Source organism: Panthera tigris, chromosome B1, assembly GCF_018350195.1.
Source record: "Panthera tigris isolate Pti1 chromosome B1, P.tigris_Pti1_mat1.1, whole genome shotgun sequence".
Taxonomy (NCBI): domain Eukaryota; kingdom Metazoa; phylum Chordata; class Mammalia; order Carnivora; family Felidae; genus Panthera; species Panthera tigris.
Genome location: NC_056663.1, coordinates 71,967,847 through 71,983,397, shown reverse-complemented (window position 1 = coordinate 71,983,397; position 15,551 = coordinate 71,967,847). Strand labels below are relative to the sequence as shown.

The window sequence follows — 15,551 nt, the reverse complement described above, 5'->3', positions numbered from 1 at the left end:
GATGGATGAAGGAATACATGGAACTACACTATGACAAGATTTCTATATTAAATATGAAATAGTACATTATTGACACTAGGTAGATTGTAAGAAGTTATATCTGCATCTTGTAATCCACAGAGCAACTACTAAAAATATAACACAAATAGGTACAGTTAAAAAGGCAATAGAGGAATCAAAATTGGAAACTAAAACCTATGTGATTAACTCTCAAAGAAAAAAAAAGAAAAAAAAGTCAGGGAAAATGTTACAGAGGAACGACAATGACAGCACTAACTTAAAAAACAAAACAAAACAGATAAATAGAAAACACACAGCAACAAATTGGTCCTAAATTAAAAGTAAACGGACTAAGCACTCCCAAATGGACAATAATTAAAAAGAAGACTGTCAGGTTTGATTTAAAAAAAAAAAGTCACAGTTTTTTATAACCTAACAGTTATTATAAAAGAATTATTATAAAAATTATATAACAAAGAAAAAGTCACAAATAGTTTGCAGAGAATGATACAAGAAGATAAACCATGCAAACACCAGTAGTAAGAAAGCTGAAATATTAGACAAATCAAACTGCAAGATAAGGAGAATTACCAGAGGAAGAAACATTTCATAATGTAAATAGGGTCAAGACATAATATTGATAAATGTGTATGTGCCTAACAGAGTCATAAAATACTGATAGAACTAAAGGGAAGAACAGACAAATTCACAAACATAACTGGAGATTTTAACACTGTTGGTACTTGGTAAACCAGCCAGACAAAAAAATCAGTGAGGATGGAGAAGATCTCAGTGATACCACCAGCCACCTTGACCAAACAGAAATTATAGAACAGTATATCCAACAGCTGCAAAACTTACATCTTCTGTAAATGTAAATGGAATTTTCACAAGCCTAATTTTCACTTAGGCTGATCCATAAAAAAAAATCTAAAAAAATTTGTAAAACGTGAAATCATGTAAGATATAGTCCCTGGTCATAACAAAACTAAATTACAAATCAATACAAAATTACGTATAGAGAAAATCCAGATATTTGAAACTAAAATCACTCACCACAAATTAACCAATCAGCCAAAAATGAAATCACAAAGGAAATTAGAAAATATATTTAAAAGAAATGATAATGAAAATAAAAGGCATTAAAAATTGGGTGCTGCTAAAGCAGTGCAGAGAGGGAAATTTATAGCATTCAAAGGTTTTAATAGAAAGGATGAAAGGCTTAAAATCAATGAATACATTTTCCAACTTACGGGTATGCAAATTAAACCAAAACAAAGTAAAAGAAAAAAAAGGGAAGAAAAATAAATGAAGAGTGAAAATCAGTGAAATTGGAAACAAACAACAGAGAAAACTGACAAAGCCAAAGTTGGTTCTTAGAAAAGTTAATAAAACTGGATGATGCTTATCAAGATATTACACGAAAGACAGAAAACATAATCTATATATTAGAAATAAAAGATGGAATGTTATGATAATCTCACTGTCATCAAAAGAATAAAGGAATTATCACAACCTCATGTTTATAGATTCAACATCTCAGATGAAATGGACAAATTTCTTAATAGACCTAAATTACCAAATTGATGAAATAGAAAACCTGAATACCAAAATATCTATCAAAAAATACACTTTAGGGGCGCCTGGGTGGCTCAGTTGGTTAAGCATCCGACTTCGGCTCAGGTCATGATCTCACGGTCCATGAGTTCGAGCCCCGCGTCGGGCTCTGTGCTGATAGCTCAGAGCCTGGAGCCCGTTTCAGAATCTGTGTCTCCCTCTCTCTCTGCCCCTCCCCTGTTCATGCTCTGTCTCTCTGTGTCTCAAAAATAAATAAACGTTAAAAAAAAAATTAAAAAAAAAATACACTTTACTATCAAATACCTCTCCACAAAGAAAATCCCAGACAATTTCACTAGTGAATTCTCTTAATTAAAGAAAAAAAAAGGGTACCAAACTTTTAGAAAATAAAAGAGGAAGAGATACTCCCCAACTCATAGGATACCCAAGCCTGATAATAACATTATAAGGAAAAAAATATAGACAAATAGCCTCTATAAGTACGGATGTGGAAATCTTAACAAAATATTAACAAATCAAATCCCACAATGAAATATTCTACTGTGATCAACCTGATCTTATCCCAGGAATGCTGAGTTTGACATATATACATACATACGTATCATCTCCACCTTTCTCTCTCTCTCTCTCTCTCTCTCTCTCTCTCACACACACACACACACACACACACACACACACACGAAAGGTAGGAGGTGAGGATGGTAAGAAAGTAAATGTCACCTTTCAAAATCTAGCTGAGACATTTGCAGGAAGGTAAGGTTGGGGGGGAAGAGGTGTGGTATCAGGCGAGAGTGTATACACAATTAAAGAGACTTGAGCATAGTAGAATGCGGATAGACACAGACCCCTCCAGTCTTTGACTTCCAGTGAAGAGCCAAAGGTTATAGACATAGAAGAGAGAAGAGCTGAACAAAAAATAGATGAGAAATCCCTGAGGAGGTGGGCTTAAAGAAGATTCAGAGCATAGTCCGCAAGATCTTTATAATGAGAAATAGGGAACATTCGGATTATTAAAAATAGAAGTATCCAACGTACCCAGAAATAACATAAGAGTTTTATGTTATGGGCTATGTTATAATCAGTAAGGTGAATGTAGTCTTCTCAAGATCACCCAGCAATGTGGAAATACTTTATGACCCAATGCTAAGAGACAAAGAAAAAGTAGGATACAAATTATGTTATGACAAGTATGCTAAAACAGCCTAGAGGGGATAAGAATGATGAACATAGTTGTTATTAAATGGTGCGATTATGGGTTGATATTTCATTTGATTAAATCTTGTCATAATATGATGTTAGTTTAAAAACTTTAGGAATACCTTCTTCTTTTTTTTTTTTTTTTAATCAAGGGATGCAGAAATGCTAGCAGGGAGCATCTAAAGTTAGGTGTCAGTACCACTTTGAAGAGTGTTCCCTCAAAATTTCATCCAGAACCTCAGAATGTGATCTTACTTGAAAACAAGGTGTTTGCAAAAGGAATTAGTGAAGATGAGAACATAGCGGATTAGGTGGGCCCTAAATCCAATGACTGGTGTCCTTTTAAGAGAAAAGAGAGGGAAACACTGAGACACAGGGAAGAAGAGAAGGCCACATGATGATGACGGCAGGGATGGAAGTGAGGCAGCTCTAAGCCAAGGAGCGCCAAAGACTGCTGGCAACCGACAGACGCTGGAAAAAACAAGGAAGAATTCTTCCCTGGAGCCTCCAGAGGGAACATGGCCCTGCCCATAACTTGATTTTGGACTTCTGACCTCCAGAACGGAGACAGTAAATTTCTGTTGTTTTAAGTCATCCAGTTCATGGCAATTTGTTACAGTAGCTACGGTAAACTGACACAAAACCCACGTGGGCAATTAGTTTTACTAAATATAAAAAAATAACAGTTCGATTACACCCTCTTTTCTTCTCCTGATTTCAGAACAAATTAGGAAATAGCACCTTGAGCTCAGATAGATTTATATCAAATTGTCGGCTTTACTGGTAAAGCTAAGCTACAAAGCCAGATTTGAGTCAGTAGCTTATTGTGCTCACACTTCCCCTCCGAATTGGAAGGATCCATCTGTTTAGTCCTAACATGAAGGAGGTCCTCCAGCTCCCTTTGTGCCGCCTCGAAGGGACCGGATCCTTACACACACACCAGCACAGAGGAGTGAGGAGAAAAAGAAAGAAGCTCAACCAGGTACCATTTAGTTCTTTTCCCTGATCTGCTAAAGCAGATTATGGAGAGCAAACATTCTTCCCATACTTACTCCTTCTGAACTGTTATGTGTAAGTTCACTAACCATAGTGAAAGGTGAAGAGAGGGGCCCAAGTGTTCTCCCCTAATAACAATACCTAGTGTACTCTCTGATGAAATCCTGAAGGATCACATTTACTGTATCCCCTCCAGATATGGGACATTGCCATGATCATTCAATACACACTTGCTGAGGGGTGCCTGGGTGGCTCAGTCGGTTAAGTACCTGACTCTTGATCTCGGCTCAGGTAGTATTCTCACAGTTTGTGAGATCAAGCTTTGCATTGGGGGCATTGTCAGTGCACAACCTGCTTCTGATTCTCTCTCTCTCCCTCTCTGCCTCTCCACCACATTCTCTCTCTCTCAAAATAAACAAATAAACATTTAAAAAATACACACACACACACACACACACACACACACACACACATATTTGTTGAGTGAATAAAACCAAATGAGTAAAATGACACTGGCTATACTCTTCTTAGCCATATGTTGTATAATTCAAAGATATGTGACTAAAACTATAAATTAAAAAAAAATTAATGTTTATTTATTTTTGCTAGAGAAAGACAGAGTGCAAGCAGGGGAGAAACAGAGACAGAGGGAGACAGAATCTGAAGCAGGCTCCAGGCTCTGAGCTGTCAGCATAAGCCCGACATGGGGCTCGAGCCCACAAACCATGAGAGCACGACCTGAGTTGAAGTCGGACACTTAACCGACTGAGCCACCCCAGGCACCCCTAAAACTATAAATTCTGAACAATTAAAGACAGACATTATTGCATAGACTCAAAAGGGCAACTTCTTTTTTTCACATTTACTTTCCCTGAAATTGGATGGTGCATCTTATAATTACTGGTGGATTACAGATTCATTGTCAGAGTTTTCTTCTTTCTTAGCAGTACATAAAATAATGTTATATACATCTTTGTTATATCTTACAGTTGGAGCTTTAGATTCAATGGGATCCTGTATATTAAAAACATCTTTAAATTATTTCCTTGTCAAAATAAATCAAAATAAGTAATTTCTCTATCAAGTGCTGAAAAGAACATGTAACACACACACACACACACACACACACACACATTCTCTTCTTCATAATCAGATGCAAAGACCTGAGTTCAAGAACAAATTCAGCAGTTGCACAGTAGCACTAACCTCAGGATCTAGGTTTTCCGAGAATGCTTTTTTCTCAGCTTCTAGTTGTCCGTCATTTAGCGCTGGGAGGGGGGAAGGTGCAGAATGTGGCTCTAATTCTTCACGGAGAGCAGTTGTTTTACCTTCTCCTGGCCCATCTTTCTCCTCCTTGTGGCTGTGTGTTTTCAACATGCTCCGTGGCCGAGGTGAAGGCCTGAAGTGGTTGTCTGCTTCAAGGCTGCTGTTGTTTTCTGCCAAAAAATAAAGTGTTTTAAGGTGAGCATACCAAAAAAATGACCATGACTTCAATTACACCCTAAGGTGTCGCCATACTTCCCTCCTGTGTCCATGCACCTTGGCTCTCTTCCCTGGACAGTCCAGAAGCCCACAACCCTTCTCTACACAGAGCTCCAGGAAGCACAAATGAGCCATAGTTCAAAGTCAATTTTTTTTTTTTTTCAAAGTAGCTGCCATCCTGGAAGTAACTAGTTTAGTTTTGTGAGAAGTTGACTCTTCAAGTTTATGAACTCTCGTAGTCAAAAAAATAACAACTAAAAAACAAAACACCAACGGTGCCCCAGTTTCTGCCTCTATAACATGAGGCGGTTCATCCATAAACCTTGATTGAATGTCTGCTGTCAGGCCCTGAACACATTACTCACATTGCTGGACTTCATAATCAAGACAGTGACAAGGGCCCTGTCCAAGGATTTTACACGTTTGGAGGGGAGATGATTCTAAACAAAAGACATTGTAAGAGCCAGGTAAGTTGTGTTACAAGCATGAAGATGATGTGGGTACCGGGGACAGGAGTGTTACTCTCATTGGAGAGAGGAACGAAGAACTACATTTGTGAACTGTGTTCTTTTGAGTCCATAAAACTTCTCCACGGTTATTAAAGTGTCTGAGTTACTATTTCCTTTACTTCCAAGTTTAAAACGACAATGTAATGCTGATATACTTCCAGCCCTCAAAGGTAAGAAAGCATTTTACGTCAACTTCTTGCTTAAATGTTACCTGTTCTACATATTCGTTTCTCCATTGTTCTACCAGTGCTTTCTTCTGACAAACTTCAAAACTGAAGTAATCAACACCTTCCTCCTCGTTAGCTATAAATGGGCTTATGAATGCTGCTAGAAGATTCCATCACCATACCAAGCTGGCACCACTATAAATGTTTTATTGCCAATTTTAGCTATGTTCTCAACTCGGGCCAAATGTTCAAGCCATCCTGGATTCCTCCTCATGTTCCCCTTATGTCCAAAGCATCAGGACCCCCTGTTGAGTCTTCTTGCTAAATCTCTCTTTTACCCCACTTTCCACATCCCCGCCATCAGCAACTCATTTGTTCTCTCCTAGATTACTGCCTCAGAGATATTTACAAAATGCAAATCAGATCACATCACTCTTCCCCACAAAATTCCCCAATGGCTCCCCAGCATCCAATCCTACCGAATAAAAGCTTAATTGCCTCTGAACGGTATAAAAGGTCTCATGGTCTTCTGCCTGGCTACCAGCGCTGCCTTGTCTCCTGGTACACCCACTTTGTAGTCTGTGTTCCTGAAATACTCGGCTCACTGCTCTCTTGGGGCTGCGCCACAGACCCTCCTGCTACCATACCTTTACCCAAGCTGATCCCTCTGCCTAGAATGTCCGCCTGCTGCTTCTTCTCCTGACAAATGCTTGCATGCCATTCGAGCCTCAATGCAAGCGGAATATTGTATAATGCCTGAAAGAAGGGGCTGAGTCAGTTTTTTTTTACTGTGATAAGAACACTTAACAAGGGATCTTACCCTCTTAGCAAATTTTAAGTGCCTAATACAGTATTGTCAACTAAAGGATCCGTGTCGTACAGCAGCCCTCTAGAACGTTTCATCTTGCCTGAGGGAAACTTTACACCTGTTGAACAGTAAATGCCCTTTTCCTCTCCCCAAAGGCCGTGGCCACCACCATTCTACCTGCTCTCTGGATGAGTTTGTCTATTTAAGATATTTCATGTTTGAACCTTGGCTCTGACACTCATTGGCACCATACTCTCACACAATCATATAACCTCCACATACCTCAGTTTTCCCGTCAGTAACATGAGTTAAGAATTCCTAAGGCACCTGTGGGACCTGAGTAAGAAAATACATATAAAGTGTATGGTACTCAATGAACATTGATAACTCTGGTAAACTATTCCCTTCCTTTTTCTTTCTTTGTTTTTTGGTTTTGGTTTTGGTGTGCATCACTCCTGTTTTCTTTGGGGTAGTCTCTCCTCTTCTCCATCCTTGTGATTCTAGTGGATTAACAAATACCTCCTTTGTACCTCAGTAAGGAGGGGGGGTCCGCAATGCACCCCACCCTCCCAGCATATCACAGAAACTTTATCTCCCCCGTCCACAGCAGGCGGTCAGGAGGTGAGTACTTTTCCATTTAGAGTTGGAGAATATACCTTTAAGATCACATGCATCTGTGAGGATACGATTTGGAGACTGCTAGTGGCATTCTTTCCTGCCAAGTGAAGGGATGGCTGAGACAAAGAGACCAAATGATTAAAAAACAAACAAACAGACAAAAAACAACTGGACCAAGGGATGGAGTAACTGGGCCAGTGACAGGGGTGGGAGGAGAGAGTGAGAAGGTCTCAGAGTCAGGGAGGGAAGACAGAAGTGGAGAGAATCCAGATGACATAAAAGGACTCTCTCTAAACTTAATCACACCTAAAGAGAGGTCTTCTCACATCCATGCTCAATTAAGTGATAAATTCCTCTTTCCACTGAAGTCTGAGCTGAGTCATTTGCAACCAAGACTTCTGACTATAGGTACTATTATTTGTCAGTTATTACTATTATTGCCATTTCCAGGAAGACTTCCCTGATGCCCTCAAGTAAACTTCCGTGCCTACTTTCCTTAGATACCTTTTATATACTTTGCCATTCAATTGTAAAGTCTTTGCTATGGCTTAAATGTTTGTGTCTCCACCCTCCCCTCAAATTCTTAGGTTGAAATCCTAACCACAGAGTTGATGGCATTAGGAGGTGGGGCCTTTGGGAGGTGATCAGACCATGAGAGCGGAACTTTCATGAATGGGATTAGTGCCCTTATAAAAGAGGCTCCAGAGAGCTCCCTCACCCCTTCTACCACACAGAGATACGATAAGAAGTCTGAGACCCAGAAGAGGGCTCTGTCTCATCTGACCATGCTGGTACTGTGATCTCAGACTGCTAGCTTCCAGAACTGTGAGAAATAGGCTTCTGTTGTTTAAAAGCCATCCAGTCTATGGTGCTTTGCTACAGTGGCCCAAACGGACTATGACAGTCTTGGAGGATTGGTATTAGGTCTTTATAATGTCGTATTCTCAGTTATCATCACAGCACTTGTAACATTATGGAAATAAAACTATATTCACAATAAATATGTGTGGAGAAATAAATTGATCTGCTTATGAGCAAATGCTAAATAATAAAATAAATAATAAAAGCACTTAGAAAAGTGCTGAATTTCCACCAGATTGTTCTAAAGACTTCAAATATATAAACCCATTTAATTGTCTCAAACCTCTAGCGCAGGTTCAACTATTCTGCCCAATTCACAGACAAATAAATGAGGAACAAAGAGGTTGTACACCCATGATCATAAACTCTAGCTTGTGGGATTAAAGCAAGAGCACCCTGACTCTGAAGATCATGCCTTTAGTCATTTTAATGTTAAAATAAAAACAACATACCCTGTAAAAATTACTTTCTACAATCACTGTCCATGTGACATTTGCTTGAAGAAATGAGAGTCTACTTTTTCCAAAAGCCAAGCAAGAGCAAAGGAAACTTTCAGATTCTAATATTTTTATAAAGCATTAATTGCTACTCAGCAATGTCTCACCACATTAAAAATATTAAGCTCTAGGAGTGCTTGGGTGGCTCAGTCGGTTAAGTGTCCAACTTCAGCTCAGGTCATGATCTCGTGGTCCATGAGTTCAAGCCCCGAATCGGGCTCTGTGCTGACAGCTCAGAGCCTGGAGCCTCCTCTGGATTCTGTGTCTCCCGCTCTCTCTCTGTCCCTCCCCCACTCACACTCTGTCTCTCTCTGTTTCTCAAAAATGAAATGTTAAAATTTTTTTTTTAAATATCAAGTTCCAAATTTGTAAGAAAAAGAGTCTAAAAATTTAGAGAGGGATAAAGCTTAACCCGTGAACCACATTCTTTCTTTCAGGAATGAATCATTCATTTATTCATTAATACGTTAAAATACTTACTGAATTGTATATGCCAGGCGCTGACCACTAGCCTCAATTTTTTTCTTCAATCTGAAGAGGCTAGGAATAATGACTTTAATATACTTTATACCACAATTCCACTTCTAGAAGTATTGTCAATTCAGAAAGAAAAAAATACTTCTATACATTTTCAAAGTGCTTTCTTTTATAATTAAATGTAAATGATTACCTGTTTTTGGTAACTAGTTTTACATTACATATAGCGAATTGCAAATGGCTAATGACTTTAAAAATAAGGTATTGCACATTTGTGTATAGTGTTTAGAATCCTGGTGCCATCTTGTGGTTTAAGAAAAGTATTTCTTTATTCATTTTAGCTTGTCACAGGTTTTTAAAAAAAAGGTATTAAATAGATGGATTATTGATGATTATCTACCATAAAGTTCTAATTATATGCTTCTATCTACATCAGACCAAATTTTAGCTTCTGTGTGTTTATATTTTCTTATTTACCTAATGAAAAGCTTTGCAGAGTCAAGACAAATAGGATAAATATAATCCATAAAAATAGACTTCCAAATTCACTAGGACTAGGAAACACTGTCTACTCAATCCTTCTTAAAGATCTCTCATGCATATTTCTTTCTGAACGGCTCTAACAAGTTCTCTCATAAAGAAATTACTTTAAAATTTCCATATTTCTGTGTTTTTCCAATGATACAAATGAACAAACTGTAGAATGTGTTTTGGGAAATGGTGAACTACAGGATATTTGCCAAGTTCCCTTATGTTCCCTTTCTCTTCATTTTTGATGCTATTCAGTACACTGGGAAGGTACATTTCAGCACTTTAATTCTGTTTCATTAGGCCTTGTGCTTATACTTTTGTAGACTTATATAGTTTCTCAGACACACTTCCATAGAGTCTCAAAATGATTCTGTAGAACAAGAAGAACAGGTTTTATCCTCCTCCTCATAAAGACAATAAGGCTTACCCTATTTGCCAAGGTCACCTGTAATTAACATACAGTGGCTTTTTTTCCTGCTCTGTTCATATCTTCTTATTTGAAGGTTAATGGGATATGTCTGAAATAAAGTTCTGTCTAATGTTACCAGTGATACCTAACAGGTGAAGTAGGAAGTATTTACCAGTACAGTATTTAATGATATAAAGGAAATAGACTTTTATGAAGGTAAGTATCAACGAATATTTTTTCTATAAAACAGGAAAAAAGGGCTAAATAACAGACCCCAAAGCCTTAATCTTCTATGCCCATATTTTTGTGTGGTGGCTCAGGGGGCCTCCGAGAGTCTGGTTCTTTTTTTTTTAATTTTTTTTTTTTACGTTTATTTTTGAGACCGGGAGAGACAGAGCATGAACGGGGGAGGGGCAGAGAGAAAGGGAGACACAGAATCGGAAGCAGGCTCCAGGCTCCGAGCCATCAGCCCAGAGCCCGACGCGGGGCTCGAACTCACGGAGCGTGAGATCGTGACCTGAGCTGAAATCAGACGCTTAACCGACTGAGCCACCCAGGCGCCCCAGAGAGTCTGCTTCTTGCTTCACATCATCTTCACTTCACTGTGCCTAGAGCTCAGTAGAATTGTGGAGAAACTACTATATTCCCAATCGCACCAGGAACTTCCCTTCAGGAAACTGAGTTTCAGTGGATTTTCCCAGGGAACAGAGAAACTAAATAGAGATTCTCTTTTCTGAAGGAAAGTTGGAGGCTTAAATAACAACACCAACAACAAAACCCTCTCCCTTCAAATACTCAAATGTCAGAAAATCTTCTGGCAAATGATGGCATGGAAATGATTGTTCGAAGGATTAGTTCTAATGCTGCTGTAACACTAATTTCTGGAGTGTAAAATGGATTAGAAAGGACTGCATTGCAGTCCACCCCTGAAAACAAACCTGAAGCCCAAAGGCCTCGCAAGGCTCGAGAAGCTTCAGGAGCCACAGTTGTGAATGACAAGGTACTCTGTCTGACCTTCTAAAAGGCACCAGCATAGATGCAAGACTGACATACAACTGGATGCCAGAACTATATGTTTTATAAATCCATTACTTTGGTTTATAAGTCTAAAATTACAGGAGCGCCTGGGTGGCTCAGCCAGTTATGCAACCGACTTCGGCTCAGGTCATGATCCCACCGTTCAGTGAGTTCCAGGCCTGCGTTGGGCTCTGCGCTGACAGCTCAGAGGCTGGAGCCTGTTTTGGATTCTGTGTCTCCCTCTCTCTCTGTCCCTCCCCCGCTCATACTCTGTCTCTCTGTCTCTCAAGACTGAATGAAAGTTAAAAAAAAATCGAAATTACAAAGGTAAGTCTATTTCTTAAATATTTACTAGCTACCATATAAAGATATTTTGTGATTATCTGAAAATAAGTTTATAAGAACTGCGATTACACCAACGTAACAAATTACCTGAAGATGTGCTTTTGACTGGGAGAATCCTGGGTTTAGGTTTCATTTTAATTTTGTCCTTTTCAATTTCCTGGTCTTCACTTTGATATTCAGGTAAGGGAGCTCCAACCACATCTCCACAACCACCAGGTGCCATGTCCTCATCATTTTTGGCAGAGAAAGCTGGCTCTTCTTTTGTCATGTCAATGTTTGATTTCTTGGTTTTCAAAAAAGATAGTTTTGGGGAATTCTTTTCTTCATCATCTGATAAATGGAAATCATTCATTTTTTTCTTATCTGAATTTTCATCTACTGAGGTATCAGAAAAATCACCTAAGGAAACTGAAAAATGGGAGAGAAAAACTGTTTTCCACAGTCTTTTTTAAAGTTGTGAAGTTTACATTAATCAAAAAGACAACCTTAAAAACTAATCTTTAAGGTTGTAAAATGAACTTACAGCTAGAATGGATGCAAGTCTGCTTTACCAACAGGTCTGCAGTTCTAAGACACAGCTAACTTAGGGAGTTTTTGTCGGTATTGATGAAATAAAAATTTCAATTTCATTAATTTATTCAAAACATACTTACTGAGTGTGAAGAGTGTGCCAAGCCCTACACTCGCTCTGAGAATCATCCAAAGGTCCCGCAAAATAACAATGACATGGGATATTTAAGCTGGGTTTTGGACTGTAAAGCTTTTATCTGCAAATGACGTCATTATATAAAATCAAGAACATTGATAAGTGAAAGAATTTTACTGGTTATTTGCTAATTATATTTTTTTCCATAAAAATTTCAGAACTACAATTTCATGCATACCAGAGTATTAGCTTTTACTATGAGAAGGTTGATAAAGAATGCTAACTTAACTATATAGCAATGATTTAACTATTACTCTGATTATTTTTAAAGACAATATCAAGAGCTATTCACTGAATATTAAAGTATAATACACTGACTTGTGAGGTTGTAATTATGTGTCTTTACACTTGAAACCTAAAATGCTAATATTTTTACATAATCAAAGAACCAAATTAAAATACCAGTGCCGATATGCTAGGCTTTTAAAACAGAGCCCCTATTATAGCCAAAAAATCTGACTTATAAAAAGCATTACAAAAGTGATTCTGATGTGCACCAAAGTTTAGTTCCACAGGCCCTAGTTTTCAATTCGCTGGAGGGTCTCATAGGGTCAACACTCGTGTCCAACATGGTTTACAACTGACAGACATCCTTTCACTGCAAACCTATCAATTAATTTACATTTTCAGTATACACGCTCAGAAATAAACAAAGACAATCCTACAACTTCTTAAAAGTTCTGAATGGCTTTTTACTCATTAAAAAGTTGGAAATTTAAAACCAGTGTATTTATAGGTATTTTTTTTAACGTAAGTGATTGTTTTTGTAGGGATGGGCTAAATGCAACTAAAGAAACAAAAAAAGGACAAGTGGTTTACTTTTGCATATTCACACATACCAATCTCATCACTGTCAAAGTCATCAGAGTATTCAGAACTTCTTTGCCTGGCTGAGCGGGCTGTAATTGCTTTTATTAGCTCATCCTGAAACGAGACAATTAAGATTAATTTCCACCCAAACAGAGAAGTCTCATATTTAGAATTAGTTCTTTAAACAAATAATGCTTGATTAACTGCTTTCAAACCCAGGTTTCATTCATATAACACATAATCCTTATGCCATGCACCCAAACCCTCAGACTCCATTGTAACACCACCGACAAGATCCCTCTCCTCATGGAGCTTACAGTTAAATCGGAGGAAACAGGCAATATCAAATAAATGAATTACAGGCTGTAATCAGGGTGGGAGAATAATAAACAAGGCAGGACTCAATTTATACAGGATTTATTACACACTGGCATTTTGGAAGAAACTGGTCCTTTTTGTGATCTTTTGTTTTAGCATATTGTGGTAATACATGTAATCCATACGGCAAACTTAGAAGCTGAGTTCAAAATTGCAGTGACTAGACAGAGAAAACTGAAATGGTATTATGTCACAACAGAAAAAAAAAAAAACTTACATGCAAATTTAAAGTTGCTATATAACTTAACTTTTAAAAGCTGATTTAAAATTTCAAAAGATAGTATACTAGTCTGAAAGCCACACAGAAGAGTTGGTAACACTGGAGCCCACATATGATCTCCAAAGGAAATGCAAAATCTCCAAAGGAAGGTAGGATTTCCTCCTGCATTTTACAGGGTCATTCCTAGAATCATTTTGAGTCCATCGTTACAAATACAGAGTTAACCTTGTCAAGTCACTCAAAATAAAAAAGGTTTGAAATACTTTACCTGGAAAGTAGTCCTTTTCGTGACTTTTGGACTCTTTGTATAAGCCAAAGTTGTGCTAAAAACTTCATCAGACATAGTGTTTCTTTCTTTTTTTCTTTTTTAAATCTTTATAAAATGGCTAATAGGCAAGGGAAATAATTCAAATTCTGATGGTGCCTGAAATATACAAAAAGAAATCAGACTTTTTTGCACATTTGAGAATTTCTATTACTACCCGTTAGTGCAAAGAGAAAAAAAGAGCCAACAAAAAACAATTGAGAAAAGCATCTCATATGAACATTAAGCTAATAATCACTTAAATATGTAGAGTTCTTCTAAAGAAATATAAAATTCTCACCAGTTTGTTATCAAAGAAAAGTCAAATTGAAGTTATCCTAAAATTATTTTGCAATTATTTTAAGGATGATCAAATAAATGACTGCAACAGGTTAATACGATAAAATGTTGCCAATTAAAATACAATATCTTATTCACCTCTCTTCCATCCCCAAAGTATAACATTGTCCAAGAAAGAGCCATACCTTATTTAGAAAACTACCAAGGAGACTGGCAGCATAAAAGATACACCCAAGAGCGCTACCAAAAAAGCAAAACAAAACAAAAACAAAAACAAAAACAAAAACAAAAACAAAAAAACCTTGCGTACAGTTCTAGTGAAAGACAAAGATCATAATGCTAAACTGCAATAGCGATATTTTTTTCCAGTCGCTCTTCCTTCCCATAAAAGTGCTAATAGGGCGAACTAAAAACAAAACGAAGCCTCCGTGATAGGCAGCATTAAAATCACTGCACAAGTGGGCCCGTGAACCTTTCTCGTGCTAGGAGTGGAGGTTCGGGCCTCCGTCACCCTGCCATCCACTGCAGCGCGCGGCCGGGAACCGCTCTTGCCAGGCCAGGTGGCACCCGGGTCCCCGCCGGCTCCGCACTGCACCGCGCCGACAGACAGCCCAGGTCCCAGCACTCGACCGGCCCGTGCACACCGAACGCTGTCCCAGTCCCCTTCCTCCGAGACCCCGGGACCCGTGTTCTGTACCCACCCAGCCGATCCTGCGGTGAGCTCCCCGCTACCCTAGAGACTGAGCGCCTGGCCTTGGGCAAAAGCCTCTCGCCAGGGCCTGGGCCTGCCGGCTCTAGGAGACTGTCACTGATCTGAGGAAAGAGGAGGGACTAAAAGCGGAGATGGGAGGAGGTTGCTAGGAAACAGCGTCTCTGGGAGGAAGTGACTTCCTCACCGCCAGGTCTCTCGGGTACCCGACACCGCTCTTCCGCCTGACGCGTCGCTGGGGCAACCGCCCAGACGGAGGAAATGACGTCACCCCTTTGGGTCCTGGGGAAAGGGTGCATTAAAGCCTACTGTGCTACTGCAGTTGCCTAGGAGACAGGACCCCCCCAGGCTCCCACCCGGGACCAAGCCATGCGCTTGCTAGAGGACTGAGAGCCCTTACCTCCACCTGTTTAAGTCAAAGCAGAATCACCGTTTTGTCAGAGTTAGGATTTGAAGTTTTGCGAATCGGAGTAGTGTACTGACAGATGGGACAGAGTAGCTACAGAGAGACATTTGCAGACTGAGACCAACTGCCCCCATTGAATCCTGGCACTCCTTCTCTATACCCGTGAGATGTCATGCAAATTTTGCCGCCCCCCCCACCCCGTTTCCTCTTCTGAAAAAGGAAAAAG

General features: G+C 39.0%; 1 protein-coding gene across 4 annotated transcripts in view; it reads right to left on the bottom strand.

Moving 5' to 3' along the window:
- MAP9 (microtubule associated protein 9) overlaps positions 1–15,026 on the bottom strand; it is a 37,069-nt gene extending 22,043 nt beyond the window's left edge. For 2 of the 4 annotated variants that reach the window (XM_007084199.3, XM_015538412.2), the window contains exons 1-5: positions 14,912–15,026; positions 13,875–14,030; positions 13,038–13,122; positions 11,580–11,900; positions 4,978–5,207 (exon numbers count right to left, since the gene is read on the bottom strand). In XM_007084199.3, the coding sequence (XP_007084261.1) occupies positions 4,978–5,207; positions 11,580–11,900; positions 13,038–13,122; positions 13,875–13,949 (711 nt within the window). In that variant the 5' untranslated portion in view covers positions 13,950–14,030; positions 14,912–15,026. Of the gene's footprint in view, positions 1–4,977; positions 5,208–11,579; positions 11,901–12,145; positions 12,260–13,037; positions 13,123–13,874; positions 14,031–14,911 lie in introns of those variants that run through there. The other 2 variants (XM_015538413.2, XM_042983721.1) reach the window with 2 other exon arrangements.
- Between the last annotated feature and the right edge of the window lie 525 nt (positions 15,027–15,551).